At 48.6% G+C, this 18,838-nt stretch overlaps 1 protein-coding gene and 1 long non-coding RNA gene across 6 annotated transcripts in view; both read left to right on the forward strand.

Moving 5' to 3' along the window:
• The window catches only part of ZFAND3 (zinc finger AN1-type containing 3), a 330,104-nt gene extending 313,279 nt beyond the window's left edge, over window positions 1–16,825 (forward strand). For all 5 annotated transcript variants that reach the window (XM_058733793.1, XM_058733794.1, XM_058733790.1 and 2 more), the window contains one exon: window positions 14,457–16,825. In XM_058733793.1, the coding sequence (XP_058589776.1) occupies window positions 14,457–14,611 (155 nt within the window). In that variant the 3' untranslated portion in view covers window positions 14,612–16,825. The remainder of the gene's footprint in view (window positions 1–14,456) is intronic.
• LOC131514148 (uncharacterized) lies at window positions 6,912–8,596 on the forward strand. Its single transcript, XR_009262954.1, has 2 exons — window positions 6,912–7,562; window positions 8,310–8,596. It is a non-coding gene; the product is annotated as an uncharacterized LOC131514148 (long non-coding RNA).
• Window positions 16,826–18,838: the final 2,013 nt, after the last annotated feature.

Genomic DNA, 18,838 nt, shown 5'->3' on the forward strand with positions numbered 1-18,838 from the left:
AAGACAGATATGAGGAACGTCACCTTAGCACTCAATACGTATTGTCTGCCCACTGACCAGAGCCCCATCACAGTGTTTGTGGATTATAGTTTCTCAGATAGTGGTTGGCGTCGTTAGAACCATTCAGTCTCTGAAACTCAGTGCCACTAGGGAGAGCGTCCCTGGGACAGGACCCAGAGACTCCAAACGTACACATGCTGGGTAGGTGGGAGATAAGTGCTGAGAGATGGCACTGTCTAGCTGCTGAGAAGAAGAGCTGATTTGGGGTAGTCAAGGCCCACTGTGAAATATGGCACAGAATTCAGAGGCCAAAGACCAAAAAGGATGAGTCAGCCCTATAATTCACTGGAGAAGTGCCTAAGATAATTGGGTCAGCTGGCTTCTCTACGAAATTGCTCACCTTTCCACATATCCTTGTTTGTACAAACATTATTCCCATCCCTATTCAGGCTTAGGCAGAATTGAGCAGGAGATGAAGTCATCTGCCATGTACTTTCCAGACAGATGACAGCTGCACATGTAGAAGCTACATAGTGTGGATACTCCCACTGTCCACCAGACTCGGTCTGCCCTTGATCCTGCTGTCCAGAAAACCCCCTCTGTGGTCAGAGCAGGTGTCAAGGCAACCATAGCTACTGAGGCACCTTGAGAAACAGCGGGAGTGGGGGGATTTGGGGGGAGGTGTTAGAAAAAGGAGGAAAACAAAGTAGAAAAGGACTAGAAATCTAAGGAAATGGGAAGAGGGCAGAAATGGAGATGTGGTGGGGTGGGGAAAGTCCACTGGCATTTACTCAAGGGGTTGTGTGAGCTTGGGAGGGTGCCCCAGCTTACCTCTTCCTGAGATTTGAAGGATGTTCCCTTTCCCTGTTGTCGCCTGTGGAGTTGACAGGTAGAGCCACCTGTACTGTCTGCTTTATTCTCAGTGTGCAACACAGGGGCATATTTGGAAGGAGGGGATGACAAGAAGTGCTCCTCTTTTCTCTGGGTACCTCCCTGTACATGATCACGGGGCCTCACCGACTGTTGTACATGCTGAAATGTGCAATGTCATGTTGGATGACTGGGAGACAGATGGCACTGGCCTATGGGGAACTCTGCCCAGTGGCTCTCTCCTGCAGCAGACAGCCAAGACTGCTTCATTTATCCTGATGAATTCTCCAGAACAGTACTCTCCGGCTGCAGAGGGACAAGGGGGAAGTATACCATGCAGGTGTTGGATGCTCTCCTATGGCCAGAATTTTCTAAGTATCAATCAAGATGTTGCTTGGATGCAGATGGGTTGTTCTTAGGCTGTAAGGTGGGAGGTGGCAGGCAGTGGATACTCTGTTGAAGACGTTTCCTGTGGGTAATGGAGGCTTAGACTTCTGGCAGCCCACTTGTGCCTTGAGGAGCTGAGCAGGCTTCTTCCTCTCTAGATTATGCTGTATAGCAGCAGGCCTCTCCACACACTCCATGCTCTTCTTGAACCGTGTCAGCCCGGTGGCTCCTGGGAGATGGAAACTATGAGTCAGCACATGATGGAGTTTGTGCATCCTTGTGACTAATAACATAGTATGACATGTGCTCCCTAGAGCAGTGCACTGCAGTGTAACAGATTCACCTGGGAAGGGGAAGGCTTCCAGATTTACAAATTAAAGGGCCAGGTTGGTGTTAATACTCTTGTATCAATTAAATTGCTCTTCCTTTGAACTTAACTACCCCAGGATTAATTTTCCATGGAATCTGGAATAAATGACCAAAATACTGGGGGGTAGAGTATGAAATGAATGTCAGTGGGAACTTGGGTGATTATGCTTCAATTCTTCATTATCTGTACTCAGCTCATTTATCATTATGAGTTACAGCAAAGTTTTAATTCCAGGAGAGCATCTAATGCCATCTTGGACATTTCTGGGTTGCCTCTCAGAGTGAGCTCAGTGAATATAGGTTCATATTAATAATGGCAATAGAAAAGCATAATTAGGAAAGTAAACCAGATACTGCAAAACAATGGAATATATCCAAAGCCAGACAGTAATAGTTTTTAGATTGCACTCACTGTGCTCCTGTTCACCCGGGTAATTGGAAGTAGACTGTGTGGTCTGCTATTTCCAGGGGTGGCAGGGAGGGGCACAGTTACCAGCATTAAACATTCTTTTATTGCCAAAAGTAATTTTCTTCTATTTTTAATGAGTCAGATGTTGACTCAAATTATTTATTTATTCAGTCTACTTGAGTTCCAGAGGAACAGCAGGGAAAACAGCAACAAAGTCCCTGACCGCATGGTGCTTTTATTCTTTGGGAGGGAGATGCAGTTAACAAGGGAAAAGATATAAATGAGATATTTTGTGGTAGGAGTAAGTGCTGTGGTGTAATAGGATGACGGAGAAAGAGAAGGGCTCTGCCCTGGGTGGGTGTGGGGTGGGGGTGCTGCAGGTATGGTGGGGAGGCTAGCATCTGGAAGGAGGTGAAAGCTGAGCTGAGACATAAAAACTGGGAGAGCCAGCCATTCAGAGAGCTTGGGCAGGGGAAGTGTCCTCGATGGAGAGAACAGTGAGGTGACCCTGAGGGAGGAACAACCTAGCATATCAGGACCAGAAAGGTGGCCCGTGTGGTTGGAGCACAGTGCATGAGGAGAGGCGGGCAGGACCAGATGGGGGATAGTTAGACCTTTGCAAGGTCTACTAGAATTTTACTCTAAGTAAAAGTAGTGGGAAGGCATTGAAGGGCTTTAGGCAAAGGAGTGGCGTGATCTGATTTACATTTTATGTTACATTTCTATCTCTCTGGGACATGAACACAAATGCTTGTGTATGCATACACTATCAAGAATACATAAGAACTGGTCGTAGTGGTTGCTTTGCCTCTGGGGAGGGCAACTGAGAGAATGGGAAGGGAGACTTAGTTTTTGTTGAATATTATTTCCTGCAAATTGAATTTCTGTTATATTCATGTATTGCCTATTCAAACAGGAATTAATTAACAAATATTAAAAAGTACATCTCAAGTCACTTGCCCTGAAAGAAGGAAAGAAAAAGAAAGAAATCCCTCTAACTGCTCTGAGAGAGAAGGCTGGGGGTGGGAAGGCAGCAAAGGCAGAAGAGTGCAACTGCATCGTGGGCTCCAGGTAGCCATGTTGGAGGCTTGGCCTCACTGCATCTCAGCCTTTGCTGGCCTTTGTTCTGTTCCATCAGCATGCCGCACTCATTCTTGCCACGGGAGTTTTGCATGAGATGATGGCGAGAAGCACTTGGGCAGATTTAGAACATCAGTTAGAGGTATATCCAACAAGACTAATAATAAAGTTGGCGCGGGGAATAAGAAACCAAGAAAGAGGCCTGGGTTTGGCTTGAGCAACTGTGTGGATATGGTATCACTCCCTGAGGCAGGGAGGATTAGGAGATGCGCTAATACAGGACTTTTGTTTTGAACATGTTACAGTTGAGGTTCCTATTAACCAGTCTGTTTGGGTGTGTTTGTCAAGTAGTAAGTTAGATATAGGAGTTTAGAGTTTAGGGGAATAATTTGTGGATGGAAATAAAAATTCCAGCGGCATCAGTATTTATTTATTTTTTTTAAATTTTTTTTTCAACGTTTTTTTATTTATTTTTGGGACAGAGAGAGACAGAGCATGAACGGGGGAGGGGCAGAGAGAGAGAGGGAGACACAGAATCGGAAACAGGCTCCAGGCTCCGAGCCGTCAGCCCAGAGCCTGACGCGGGGCTCGAACTCACGGACCGCGAGATCGTGACCTGGCTGAAGTCGGACGCTTAACCGACTGCACCACCCAGGCGCCCCTAGAGGCATCAATATTTAGACTGTACTTGAAGCTTTGGGTCTGGATGAGATTACCTACAGGAGGGAATGTACAAAAATACAAGAGGACTACATTCTGTAGTGGTTTCAGAAGGGAAGCCAGTAAAGGGTCCCAAGGAGCTATAGCCAGTGAGGTGGGAGGAAGATGAGGAACATCACAGAACACCATAGAAGCCAAGGGAGAGAAATACTACAAGAAAGGAACGGGAGACAGATGCTGCTGAGAAGTGAGGGTGAGCAGGTTGGATTTGGCCACTTGAGCTCTTGACTGGCCTTTGTCTGTCCCCTGAGGTTCGGAGAACACAGTCTCTGTAACTAACCTCCCGTTCATTAACTCAGTTGAAATATTTTGAGTGAACCACACACTGTTCTAGGCATTAAATTGCAAAAGCGTGGTTCCTGCTTTCATGAAATCAGGAAAACAAGTTAAATGAAAACATTACACAATGACTGTATAATTGTGACCAGTGTTTCAAGGAAAAGTCCAGGATGCCATGAGAGTGTATAATGAGGCTCTAGATTAGTCTGAGGGTCTAGGGAGGTCTTCCTGAGGAGAAGCCATTCAAAGTGAGGCCTGAGGAAGCAAGCATTTGGTTAGGTGAGTGTGTCAAGGACATAGAGTACAGGAGGGTGGGGGGGTGAATGGCATGAGGAGAGACAAAGAGGCAGTGGGGTATGAGAGTGAGCTAAGATGGTGAAATTGATTGTCATTCTTGGGAAACCACTAAAGGGTTTAAATAAGAGTGTGATTATCACAGATCGGGGTGTGTGGGATCACAAGGTTGTTGGAGTGGCCCTAGTAGGAGACACTGGTGGCTTTGACTGGGTGCTGGTGGTAAAGGTGGAAGGAGGAGAATGAATTTGATTATGGGGACTAGGATCCACAGGACTTGGTAGTTGAATGTGAAGAATGAGGAATATATCAGTGATGACCCAGGTTCATGTCATAAGCCACTGGCTGCAAGGTGAGCCTGTTCTGCTAGAGTGGGGGACACTGAAGAAGTATGTTTGTGAGGGAATAGCAAGTGTTCCATTTTGGGCACCTTGAATCTAAGATATCCAACTTAGCCAGTAGATAATTGGATACAGAGGCATAGAGCTCCAAAGAGAGAGGTAGGTCTGGGACAGAGAAAGACATTTCAGAGTTGTTGGCCTATGTGGTTAGAGTTTTAAACATTGGGACAAGTGTGGGTGAGACAAAAAAAAAAAAAAAGAGTCCAGCGCTGAGGAATTCTCATACTTAAAGGACAGTAGGGAGAGAGAATAAAAACAAGGAAAGCAGTATGTGCCCACAGGAGTAGTCACAGAAACAAGGAAAGCAGTATGTGCCCGTGGGAGTAGTCAACTGTTCAGACACTATCGAGGAGAACTGAAAAGAGCCCATTGGGTTTAGCAATGAGCAAGCTCCATTCATGGCATTTTTTTATATACCTGGACTGTATAACCTTATCTGTGCCCCCCTCCCCACCCACTCTCCGAGTGAAAGGGAATTGGGCTGTGACTCCCCCCACCCAGGCAGAAAAGAAGTCTCTAGGATCCTGGAGTGGGTGGTCCATTCATTGGGGGTTTTAACTGTCTATATCCATGGTTTGGTTTCAAGTCTGAATTCATGTGTACAGCTAGAGCATTCTTCTGCCACTGAGTAAGCCTCTCTCCCTGCAGATGAGGGGTGTTTAAATAAAGTAACTTTAAAAATGGAGAATCAAGAAGCCAGTTTCTCTGCCCTCCCCTCCCCTCTACACACACTTAGAACAGTGGACCTCACATGTTGTGGGATTTGTGACTTTAAGGCTTAAATTTTGTGAAAATCAAGAAGAGCGTCCTTATACTCTGGAGGCCCTCAGAATGACCTTTCTGAGTTAATGTGAAAACAAGAGGCATGTAGAGAGACTTTTCATTCTTAAAAGAAGCACAAAGCAAATGCACGTGACATTGGCACCGTTTGGATAAAAGCATAATTGTTTTCAGAATGTCTACAGCCCATTCCTTTCTCTTGTTCCTCCTTTCACCGCAGCTCCCAGCTCAACCATCTCAGGGAAATAGACACGGGCTCTTCAGCGCACGGTCAGTACGTGACCAAACTTGGAAACACACTTGCTCTGCCTCTGCTTGTGAGAGAGTCTTGCAGAATTCACAACCATACCTGTGGAGAAGCCCCCACAGGAGCAGAGAAGCTGCTCTCTGCTGTCCTTGGAAAGTTTGTGTCCCTTTCATGGTGTCCCTAACCAGTGAGTGCTTTCTAGGCTGCCCTGTGTAGTCTTCATATATTTAAATCAAGTTGCTCTAAAATTTGCATATCTTCAACAGAAATCTTTACTGAGCTTGTCACTTACTGTGCATCTGTAGTCTCTACAACGAGGTTTGTGAAGAGGGGCAGAGGAGACCACGTGTTCAGAGGAAGATTTCACGTTCATTCTCCTTTGTCAGTAGCAGTTTCTCAGAAGGAAACCAGAGTCTAGACTGAGAGGTAAACGGGAGGAGGAAGAAGGGGAAGGGGGCTCCCAGCCTTGAAGTCGAGTTTGTTAGTTATATCCTGTAAGGTGAGGGGATGACAAAAGCTGGAGGAGCCATCCAGCAGCAGCCTTCCTCCAGCCCGGGGCTTCGTGTGCACTAGCTGCTTTAATGTCCGTAACCCCGTTTATGGGCGGTACAAGTGAGGCTCCGAAAGGTTGAATGACTTACCTGTAACACACAACTGTCAGAGCAGTGCATCTGGAACTTGAATCCAGTACTTTGGCTCCAAAGCACAAGCTTCTCACTGGGTTTTGCAGAAAGAGAACTTGAGGTTGCCCTGTTCATGGGATTTGCCATAGGTACCTCCCAGTTCCGATCTGTCATCTTCCCGTGACCTCACCATATGGATTGAAAGGCCGACAGAGAAAAATGGCGAAAGTATTCCTTTCCTTTCCAAGTGTTGTTCTGGAGAGAGACACATGGCATTTACAGTCGGAGGCCCCCTGACATTCTGTGACTTGGGTGAACTGGCTCTTGCCAGTGTAGCCTCAGGGATGGCTAAACAGGCCACAGTTCTCTGGAGAGCCTGGCAGCTAAGTTGCTCCATTGGGCCCAGGCTGTGCCCTCAGTGGCTCTTGGGTAGGGTGGGTGGGGCCCTTTTTCTTGCCTACAGTGCAGCTTTGGAGCTAGTTTTCTAGGAGGGTTCTCCATTTGAGAAGGTAGTCCTTTAAAGGACAAGGAAATGCTGAAAGAGAAATCTCCAGCCTGTTGGGAGGAGGATAAGGTCACCCAAGAAATGGAAGTTTCCTGCCAGTACCTCACTATTATCTGGAGACACTGAGAGGCCTGTGGTGGGGGGAAGGAATAGAGCAGAGGCTGGGAGTGCAGGCACCTGCTAGGGTTTTTCTGGATCGTTAAAACTGCCTCAGGTACCAAGAGGCTAATACTGCCTGCCTTTGCTACTAAAATGGAATGATGTTTGAAAATGCAAGTCATTATTCCTGTGGCAAAAACTGCCTTGAGCCATTTTCTCTTAGTTTTTAAATATATGTTCATAGTTTTTAAATATATGTTCATCTGTAGATAAAACACCCCAGCAGAATGTGAGCCTGCAGCCAACCCCCTTCTCCTTGTGCGCTGAGGTGTTACCGGGCATGCTTGGAGGGTTCTCACAAGTCAGAATTGATGGCACGGTATCCTTTGTGATGCAGGTGCCCTGCCCTACCTCCCACCCACGGTGGCAAAAATAGGACTAGGCTTTTCCTGGGTGGAGGCAAGAGTGAAGGGGGCAGGACTTGTTCTGTGAATGTCAGGTAAAGCAAGGTTGCTTGAGTTGGGTGATAGGAGACATTACTGGGACAAGGCAGACATTCCCCCCAGAGGAGAGGAAAGAGGTCAGTAGAGTTTTTGCAAGAAGGGAGCTGTCTAGAGAACAATAAAGGATACCAGGAGGGTGAATTCTGTATACTTTTATTTATTTATTTTTTTTAATTTTTTTTTTAACGTTTATTTATTTTTGAGACAGAGAGAGACAGAGCATGAACAGGGGAGGGGCAGAGAGAGAGGGAGACACAGAATCTGAAACAGGCTCCAGGCTCTGAGCTGTCAGCACAGAGCCCGACGCGGGGCTCGAACTCACAGACCGTGAGATCATGACCTGAGCCGAAGTCGGACGCTTAACCGACCGAGCCACCCAGGCGCCCCATGTATACTTTTAAAATGACATGTGTGCAAGTTGCTTCAGGAGCTTTGTTATTACACTGGACCACGACACCTTTTTCTCCCTCTGCTGCTGTCTCCTCTCCCAGAGCCACTTGCTGAATGCACACAGCCACCTTAGGAGCTCAGGGCACCAGGCTCCCATATCTTTGCCTGCTGTCACACTGCTTTTTTGTTCTAACATTTAGCTTGTATCTAACTGGTATTATAATTGATTTGGGGGAAAACAGATGATTGCTTCTGTTTTAGAATTGTCTTGGTATATTTTAGTGGTTTTTATTAAATTGTTGACTAGAATGGGCTCTTACAAACTGAAGGCTCTCCTTCCCTTTGAAAAACAGACCGATGCCCACCTTGGTGATCTACTGTGGCTTTGGTTCCAGCACCCTGGGTAGCTGACCCCTGCCCATCCACCCATTCTCTCCCCCGGCCCAGCTAAGCACTGTGTTGGCCACTCATGAGCCACGATCCAGTTCTGTTTCTTGGAGCGCAATGCTTTCCCCTCCACCATGCAGAGCCAGAGATGGAGGAGAATGCAAAGCAGACACACTCCGTTCCTGAATCACTTGTAGCTCTGCTTTGCCCATACCCTGGGTCTGATGAAATAAAATGTGTTAAGATCCTTTAATATGTTTCTGTGCTACAAATTCTGCCTTGGGCATTGGGTCAGTGAATGTGGTGTAATCCGGGATTGCTGCTGGTGGGAGTATAAATGGCTAATGCTTTCCAACAAGCTTTCCTGTAGCCACCTGCTGTTCCCAGCATGTACTTACAAATGAGCTATGAGGTCACTGTGCTGTCCTGAGCTTTAAGAAACTTTTACCTTGCTGGAAAAAAAAATGTGATTCTTTTTTCTAACAAGCTTGCCTGGTCATTTCAGACACATGGGTCAGGTACATTTGTCATTCTTTAAAAAGATAGCAAGTGGTGCCTATTGATGAGTTGAAATTTGGACTGTCTGTTGCCGAGGTTTCTCAGGAAGCTTCGGGAGGCGTCGGGTAGGCTGTGTTTGCTGGAGCCCATGCTCACGTGTAGGAACAGTCTCTGATTGTCCTCCTAACTGGACGTACACTGCAGCCAGCACAGGTAGGGGGCTGGAGGGCAGACGTGACTGCACAGACAGCATGCACACGTGCACTGCCACCTCAGGCTGCTCACTGGTGGATCATTTTACAGGGCCTCGGTCCCCAAGGCTTGTCAGTATTTTTAGTTTCTGCTTGAACCTTTGCTTTGACAATTTGAAATTCAAATGAGCAAGAAAGTGTAAAATATTTCTTACAAGTGAGGTAGAAACACCTAAATAGCTGGAGCTGAGGCCTGCCCTGGTCTGTGGCTTTACTAAAACCACCGCGGTGGGTGAGCCTTCGGGGGGGGGGGGGGTCAGATCCTGCAAGAAAACAAATGTTTAATTAATTAAAGTCTAAAACTATCCAGAGCTGCCCAACTTTGCCAACTTTAAATGGTGCTTTTTACTCTAAGATAAAGCCGATAAGCAGCATTTCTGTCTGACAGAGATTGAATAAAAATGTCAAGGGCTGAGACTTGGAATGTGGATTTTGGCATCACTTTCTTTGCCTCCCTTAGGAAATTCCATGGATAAAGTTCCAGCCCCTGCTTAATTCTTAGGGTTTGGAGGGAAGTGCTGGCTGTGGGGGGGAGGAGTCAGCCAGAGGGTAAGGGCTACCCTGCCTGCTGTCTACAGAGTGTAAGGTTGGCTCCCTCCTTCTGCCCCCCAGCTCCTCCTCCTCCCATCTCCCTGCCCCCAGTACCTTAGCCATTTCCCATGGCTTGTGGGTGAGGGAGCAGTGGAGGGATGGAACTGGTAGGTGAGGCAGTTATCTGGTTCTAGTGCCCTCAGGGCCTTGCCTACCAGCACTACTGAGAGGTAAAGGACACAGACCCTTTCTCCTCAGGTCTTTGGTGAGGCATCTTCCCAGTGTTCCTCTTGGGCAGTGATAGTTGTGGATTTTTGTAAACAAGTTAGTGAAACAAAACAGTGTTAAAACTTTCATAGCACTTAGAGCAAGGTGTTGGGTGTCATCTTTGTTTGATGATGGCATTTGTACAAATTATTCTCTATCCTGTGTGTTTAGTCTCAAAATACACGCACACACACACACACACACACACACCCGTGTAAGCGGATGTGAAGTTTAACTGTGGATGAAGGCATCAGAATGAATTGTATGGCTTCCAGACATTAACTTTAAAAGCTAAAGAGTCAGAAGTTTGGTTCCCACCAAATGAGCATTTTTAGAAACATGCACTTTCAGACCTTTTCAAGTCTTAGAAGAATGAGCCTTAGTTTCATTTTGTGCGGGGAATGTATTTTCAGGGCCATTGGGTGTTGACCATCTTTATGTTGATATGGCATATGGTCATGGGTGCCACAGGCCCCAGGCCCACATCAGGAGGGCTGAGTCCAGAGGAGTGGTTTCCATTAAAATACCTGTCCTACAAGAATGCCCCCAGGCTTCTCTGTTGAGGGCCAGTGACTTGAATGCTGCCTTCTGTATTTCTCATGCCATGTGAGGGAAAAACCCTTTCTTGTATCTCTGAATGATAGAGTTAGGGAAGCTTCTGGTATCCCCCCACCTCTTGCTGTCCATAGCCACAGGCTTGGGCAGGGCACTGGGATGAGCCTGAGTAGGTCAGCCCTGTGACCATCTACACAGTCATCCTCTTCCCTCCTGATGCTGCCTGCTTAGTTAAAGAAGGTTTTTTCAAACTGAGGATGTAGCTGCTGGAGACCTTCCAGCTCAGCTCACTGGGAGGGGGCTGACTGGTATCACCTGCTGTGGGGGCCTCCTCTTCCTCTTCCTGCGTGAGGGATGGGCGGCCAGAAGCCAGGGAGGGGTGGGGGGTGGGGCATGGAACAAAGTGCACACAGAGTTGCTGCTTCACCCTCCCTTTTTAATCAAGGGTTCATCCTAAATTGTTCTTCAGTGCCAGCTAGTGAAGAAACACCCACACAAATTCTCGAGTGTTTCGTGCAGATGTACTGAAAACAACCCCAGCAGCCTGTAGGAGCTCTGCAGCTTCCTCCTACGCCAGTATTTCATGGAAAACCAGGAATCCGGGCCTCTCGGGAGCAGGGCAGCCAGTTATGTGACACCAGAGGGGCAAGGGCTGAGGTTAAACCACATTGAGCAGGCATGTCATATTTTCAAAAACTTTGGCTTTGGGTGTTTTCATTCTCTTTTGGGAATCAGCGTCCTTTTAATCATATTCTCCTACCCTGATCCATCCTCATCCTGCCAGAGTACCATGTGGTATGTAGCTCTTATAGGCAAACGTATATGGAATTTTTTTTCAAAGTACGTGATGCTGAACTATGGGGGCCATGACGAGAGTGTAGGTATGGATTGATTGTATGTATGCAAATGAATGAGTGAATTCAGTTTTGATATATAACTTTTTTAAATTAGGGGAGAAAAGAATTGTGTAATCCTCTGGTGACGATACCAAACCCATATTGCAGCTCAGCTGATCAATTCATTGTCCTCTGTGCTTTCATCCCTTCGGACACTGCCTTGGTTGACCCTCTCTGGAAGGGCCCTAATTGGTTTCTAATGAACACTGTGGAGGATGTAGACAGAGGCTGTAAATCCCCTTGCACTTTTAAACTGTATTCATCACTGAAATTAAGAACAATCATCTTCCCTAGCAGCCTGAACTCATTTCTCCATACCCAGCTCTGTTTAAAGAATTCAATCAGAGAATAATTGAAAGTTCATGACACTTGCAATAGTTTCTGGAAACAGATCTGTGGGTACCAAGAAAAGAGGATAGAGATTCGTCTACCCACGGGTCATTCCCGCCCCCCACCACCCCCGTCTGTATCCAGAGCAACCCATTCCCGAATACTGACACCAAAATGCATTTAGCCGATTGGCTGCTGTCAGTGGATAATACCTGCTCAGCATTTGGGACAAGTTCCAGCATGTAACTTCCTTTTGGTGAGTGACCCTGACAGGAGAGGGGATTGACTTAATTTATTCCAGCTACTAACCTCACTACAGCAAGTTGGGAAGCTAGCCTTCTAGAATTTGCCCAGACACTCTTCCCCAGTGAATTACAACGCCATATATTCTAATTGTTACCCGTGCTGCACCCAAGTGTAGCTGCTGTGTAGTGGTTTTCACCTTTCAGAAATCAAAGCCAAGTGTCAAGTTGTGTCTGACAGAGGTACACAGAACTCGGAGGGAGAAATGAGGTGTTTCTGGCTGGATGGAGAATCCTCGGGTGTGTAGAGAGAGCATCAGGCAGCTGTTGTGGTTGTCACGCCCTGTTTCCTTTTCCACACAGAGCCTGGGGCTCTCAGATCCCTGAGGGGGGCTGCTTAGCCAGGGGAAGGCAAGCTAAGCAAAGTTGTGCGGGGTGTGTAGTGAGGACAAGGCTGGAGCCTCTCCCCTCTGCCCCAGTCTGCCTTTGACTAATGAGGTGTTAGGCTGAGCCAGGGCTCAGTTAATTTCAGAGGTAATCCATTTCTTGCTACTTTGATTCAGCCGGCACCATTCATCAGAAGCAGAGAAGAGCCCCTGGGACCTTCTCCTACATCATCTCAGTATCTTGAAAACAAGGAGGGAAGGGGGCAGTGGGGGTTCTCCCGCCCTTTTTATAGATGCCCAAGTTCCAGAAGTATGTCAGGACTTGGTGGCAGAAAATGCCTACCAGCATGTCATGGTGCCAGGCTGCCAGCGCCCCATCAGAGCCCCTCTCCCCACAAGTAGGCTTGCCCCAAAGGACAGCTGTGCTGGTTAGATGGAGGATGTATATTGAGGCCATCCACACTTAGGCTGGGAAGTCCTTTAGGACAAAGACAACACTATCCAATATCTTCGAGTAATGAACTTATCAGTAAATATAACACATGAGCTCATTAATCTTAACTTTGCTTTTGGACCAAGTGGGAACTCGGCTTCTCAGGAGACAAAAATTTCATCTCTGTTCTTTTCCTTAAACCCAGTCCCAATTTAGAGTCAAACATATTGCCCTGCTCTCCCTGGGAAGCAGTTAATAATGTGTTTTCTCTCACAGCAGATGGTCCAGTCAGCCTGGTCACTCAGGCTCCTGGGCCCTGTGCACGTGCTCTATGCACAGCATGGGCTTTAGGGCATCAGAGCAGGGCTGTGAGGGTCAGTTGAGGAGTGTTCTCTAGATGAAGTTAACCTTATAGGTTAGGCTGTTGAAACTGTCGCCTGTCCTGGCCACTCAATCTTTGCTTCAACCAATGTTATTCTTCTGTGAAAAGAAAAGAAATGGAGGCTGTGGAGATGGATGAAGGGAGTGGCTGGCCGTTCGCTCTGAGCAGTGAGATCTGGGCGCAAAAGAAATCTCTGGGAAGAGGTGGTGGTTGCGAGGAGAGCCTTGCCTGGTGGGGCTCTTGTGGGATGCCTGCCCGCGCACACAGGGAGAGGAGGTTTAGGGAAGACTCGCCTACAGGTCGGTCCTGTGGACCTGGTCTAGGCCTGTGGCCACATACGACTGATGGGATGAGTGGGGGCGACGGGCCAGCCAGCACTGGCAGGTGGCTTCCCAGCCTGGATCTTTCCCTCCCCCTCCCTGACAGAGAGGGCCAGACAGACCTTGGGGACATCAGCAGTTCTAGAAATGGAGCAGAATGGGGAGGGAACAGGCCACATCCTTGGCAGCTCTGTGTTACCTTTGTCCTCTGAGCCTCCTGCTGACTGCCTGAGGGCCACCTCTTATTATTTCCTATCAGAGGGCCTTCACCTGCACCATCTCCTTGCTCTGTTGGCCTCTCCTCAGTCCTTTGTTCTGCCAGGCTCATCAGTGTTTCCCTTGATTTCTCTGCTCCAGGAAGAGGGAGCAGTCCTGTAGCCTCCTACCTACCAGGTGGAGTTAGAAGCCTCAGGCTCCTTTGAGATGGCTGGCGATTAGAGCTCAACATTTCTGTTCTTTCCCCTATTTATATGTAATACCTTTTCCGGCACTTGAAATAATCCCCTTTTCTTTGAGAGTCTCCACTCACTTGTGGGCTGTGGTTTGATCACACCCACTGTCCCCCCTAAGCCCTCACTGTACAGGATGTAATTTAAGCCATAATCATTTCTGCTCCGTCTCTGCCTCTTAGAAATGGTGGGTGTCCTGTGGCTGTTACAGTTTGCCCAAGCTGGGAAGGTGCTGAGCTGGCAGCTTTCTGCCCTCCCGCCTGTTTGGTGGGGAAGGAGGGGCTCAGACCCCCCCCCCCCCACCACCGCCATCAGGAAGGGGGCGGCGTGTCTCACTGTAGCAGCTGAGAAGTCACTGGCCTTCTGAGGTCCTGGAGGAGGAGATGTGGTAAAGGCCCCTTCCTCCCAGGCGGCCACTGTGTAAACTCTCTCCGGTGGCAGGAGTGCCTGCTGTGTGCCACTGTCTGCTCGCTGAGATGCCCCTCCATCCTCCAGGCCAGAACGAAAGCTGGGGTTTGGACATTTGGAGGTCCACCTAACAGTCTGTTTTCTTTGCTTCTCCCACTGTTGCAGGTTATGTGTTCTGTATGTTACATCGCCTCCCCGAGCAGCATGACTGTACGTTTGACCACATGGGCCGCGGCCGAGAGGAAGCCATCATGAAAATGGTGAAACTGGACCGGAAAGTGGGGCGCTCCTGCCAGCGCATTGGGGAGGGGTGCTCCTGAAGGCCAGGCATGGCCGCCACATGACGCTGTTCTTAGTTCACTAATGTTAGCCTTATTTAGGACAAAGTCAGCCAGACACCTTGTACTGGGCACGCGTCAGACTACAGCCAGTCCGTTTCCTTTCTTTAGCCAGCCATCCTGGTACTGTAGTTTAGGGGTTGATGGTGGTTGAAATTGATTTCTGGCTGGTTACTAAGGTGCCTGCTAGCCATTGTATAAAATTAAAACGTGAAGAATATTTTTTTTTGAGCATGGCTAGTGGATTTAAAACAACACATACCTGTCACTGCTGGAGTCAAACTTATAAAAAGCCTTAAGCGGAAAGTGTTCCAGACGGAGACTCTGAGTTAATAGAGGAGTAGAAGCTGGTGTTACAGTTCCCATGACGCACATGGCTTTGCCAGAAACTCTGGTTAATGTTCGGCCTTTCACCTCTTCACTTATCCTTAGTCCCAGTAGCCAGGATACCTGATGGCCACGCGTGCCTTGGCCACAGGAGGCTGTTGAGATTGGCCACGTGGCTGGGCTGGGTGGTGGCTTTGCTCTCCCACAGAGCTGGAAATGGGGGTGGGGGGGCAGGTTCTTAGGAAAATTTTTTTACCTGACTTGCTATGAAAAAACTCTCTCATCACAGGAGAAGAGAAACAATAACCTCACTTTGAAAATTAGTTCCATTCAAGACTAGTCCATGTACAAGACCCATCTTTTCTACACAGGACCCACGGTCGTGAGAAGCAGCCAGGGTGCACCCTGACCCCACTGGCTCTGGTTTGCCATTTGCCAAGTGCAGGGATCTGGCAATTGATCAAATAAGGCTAATTACAGCACAGCAGCTGCGGCTGGGATCTACAAACTGGCCTCTGCAGCTAAATTTCTATATTGGGATTTTTTAAAAAGACATTTCATGGCCAACGGGAATCAGTAGGAGGGCTGGGGAGCGTCTGGGAAGCTGCTGTCCGCAGACTCTGCCCCTTCCAGTGGCACCCACTCAGCTCTCTGTGGGCCGAGAGGATGGTACCATGGCCTCGCCCCTTGTGTCTGTGCAGCTCTGTAGTCCAGGGACAACCTCTACCACATAGGTTTAGGACGGGCAGGCAGCATACGCCAGAGGAGCTGTGGGTTGATCTGTCTAGAACAGTGGTTCGTGGCCCGGCCCGGCTCTGAGAGACCTTTGCTCTGGCAGTGGGGTGGGAGGGCACATTTATCAGCCTGTCCCTCTTCATGCGGGCGGAAAGGAGTCAGTAGCCACTATAGCTCAGGCCAGGTGGGGAGGGTGGCTCTGGGCCTGTTTGCCCGTGTTAGGGAATCATCACCGGTCGGGTGGGGTGGGGAGGGTGGACAGGATTAAGATTCCTGTCCTAAGCCTGAACAGGGTTGAGTGGCCCAGAGACCCCATCTGGTCCAGGCTGGTGAGAGTCGGAGGCTCCTGCAGAGGCGGCTTGGATCTGCCCACACACAGGCTACTGGAATAGTTAACCCAGCAAACTTTCCCTTTTATACCACAACAAGCAGCTCGACTCTGTCTGCAGTTCACAGCTACACACCTGCAACTACAAGTGGTTTTGATCCGGAATACTGAAATAGGAAATCATGCTCTTCCCAGCCTCTTCCTTCCATCCCACCCCCACCAGAGTGGAATCCGCTGCAAAATCTCCAGCCTTATTCTTGCTTCAGGACCCAGACTGGTGTCTTGCTCTAAGGCAGCCCAGGGCAGAGGGGCCAGGTCTGCCCGCGTTTACCACTGTTGTCAAGCCACGGCCCTCGGCCAGTACATGGCCATCCTCAGTGAGGCGGCCGCCTAGGCCCCCCCGCCAAGCTCTGATCCCGAAGAGGCCACCCATGCGCCCTTCTGGCCCTCCTCAGGCCCCACCGCTGCTGCTTCGAGGCAGGGATGGGAGGCAGGCTCTCTGGGGAGCCTGGTGGCACACAGGGCTCGCAGCCCATGTTCACTTCCTGATGGTAGAGCTGGGGGTGGGGGGAGGGCTTGTTCCCCTGCAGTATCTGTTCTGTGAAGTTTGTTAAATGTAAGGAAAGCTTAAATTCTTGTATCTTTAAAAGAGAAGATCTTATTTAACCCTTTTGTGTTTTAGATTTACTTACACACATAGCCTAGAGCTCAGTTTTAGTTTTAACATTGTGAAAATATTAAAAGAATCTTGTAACTTTATTCTTTTTTCTCCTGCTGAAAAAAAAAATTAAACCAATCGTATGAAAGTTTGGATTTCTCTGTTTCGCCAGTTCTCCGAAGTGCTACCTGTATAACCAGAAAAACGGTACAGTGTCTCCCTGGCCGGAGCTAGGAAGAGATGAGGGAGGAGGTGGCTCTTGTGTGCAGCGTCCCCTCCATTCTCTCCGCGGGGGGGGTGGGGGTGGGGGGTGGCGGTGGCGAGAGGAGGTCGCTCTCCTTGTTTCTGTTGGCGGGTTGTGCTTTGGGAGGCCCCCGGGCTGACCCTGGATGAAGGTGTGCCTGCTGGCCCAAGTCTTTGCTGGCAGCAAGGAGGTCACCCATGTAGGGGAGACAGGAAGAAATAAACACCAGGCCTGAGGGAGTCCCTCAGTTGTGCCTGGCTTAGGGGTGCCTGGGTCCTGCGGGGCAGGGAGGGGCAGCATCTCAGAGACCCAGATCCCACCCACGGGAGGATCCAACTCTGGTGTGGAGGAGGCATTTGATACGTCTTCAGGTGTTTGAAAATGTGGCAGGAGAGTAGCATCCCTCCTTCCCACCTTTAGGGCAGAATATTTGACCACACAGTTGCCGTGAAGATGATGAGAAATCCTAAGAGGAAATTAGAGGTGTATGGTAGAGGGGAACAGGCAGATGTGTGCAAAGAGCACAGGAGTGTGGTGGCCTTGGAACCCGCTAACCGCACCTCTGTCCCTGGTTAGCACCTCCTGTTGATCTGGGAGGTTTTGTTTCTGCCAGCAGGAGCCCACAGCCAGAAGAGATGGCTCTGGAAAGAAGCCACAGCAAGGAACAGGAGCAGGAAGCCCACCCCCACCCCGCAGGCAGATTGGGGGCGGGACGTGGTCCTCAAGGCAAACTGAGAGAGCCCTCTGGCTCCAAAGAAGGAGCGAACTAAGAGCACCCCAGCAGTCAGCAGAGCAACAGAAATACCCAGGAAAATTCTGCAGCTGTCTCAAAAACGTATCTCCTTTACAACCATTCGCAAACCTGCCTAAAGGAGGGCTCCAGAAGAAGAGGAATAAGAAGAGAAAAACGTGGAGGCCTGGAAACTCAGGAGAGGACTGGGAAGGGATGTCATGGGGGATGCAGCCAGCTGTGGGTGGTGTGGGCAGTGAGAGTCTCATGGGTCTCAGAGGGTCCACACTTGATCCATGCCTCTGTCCCAGGGATTGGGCATGAATCTCATAGGTAGAAAAGTAAGCAAATTAAAATAGATCATTTATTAATGCCACACAAAAAGTATTAAGAGGAGCCAGAGACCTTACATGACTCAGCTGTGATTGTTATAAATAATGATGAATGTTGCTCTGGCAAAAACTGGTGACAGAACTCTTAGGAGACCAGAGTACGTGCATGCGTATGTATAGAGTATAATGGGGCTACGTTCTCATTGTCCTTAGTGGGAAGTTAAATAATGTGTAAACTAGAAAGTCAAGAGAGCAATGTAAGCATGTTATTTTGAAATGTGGAGGTATAGGCGCTTGGGTGGCTCAGCAGATTGAACATCTGACCGGCTCAGGTCATGATCTCCTGGTTTATGAGTTCAAGCTCTGTGTGGGGCTCTGCTGACAGCTCAGCCTGGAGACTGCTTTGGATTCTGTGTCTCCCTCTCTCTACCCCTCCCCCTGACATCTCTCTCTCTCTCTCTCTCTCTCTCAAAAATAAACATTAAAAAAAAATTTTTTTTTTAATGTGGAGGTAAATGCAGAAGAAAACGCTGGAAGTTTAGTGGTTTTCTGTGGGGGTGGAGGATGGGAATTCAGCAAGCCTTATATTTTCTATTTCTAGGACTATACACATTTGCAACGTTGATTTTTTTTTCCTTAAGTTTAAAAACTGACAGAAGGGACCAGCTCTCCCAGGGAGGTCAGGATGCTGGGTTTTTAGAAGCCAGCCTGTCCAGCATTCCCCAAAAGTGGATTTCAAGAAGCTCAGGTCCTTGGTGATGCCAAGTGGAAAGCCGATTTCCTGGTCAGAGATGTTTTAGAAGATGCAGGTGGCTAGTGCATCACAATACGCAGCCCATGGCTTATATTTTACCT

The sequence above is a fragment of the Neofelis nebulosa genome, chromosome 6 (assembly GCF_028018385.1).
Source record: "Neofelis nebulosa isolate mNeoNeb1 chromosome 6, mNeoNeb1.pri, whole genome shotgun sequence".
In the NCBI taxonomy this organism is placed as follows: domain Eukaryota; kingdom Metazoa; phylum Chordata; class Mammalia; order Carnivora; family Felidae; genus Neofelis; species Neofelis nebulosa.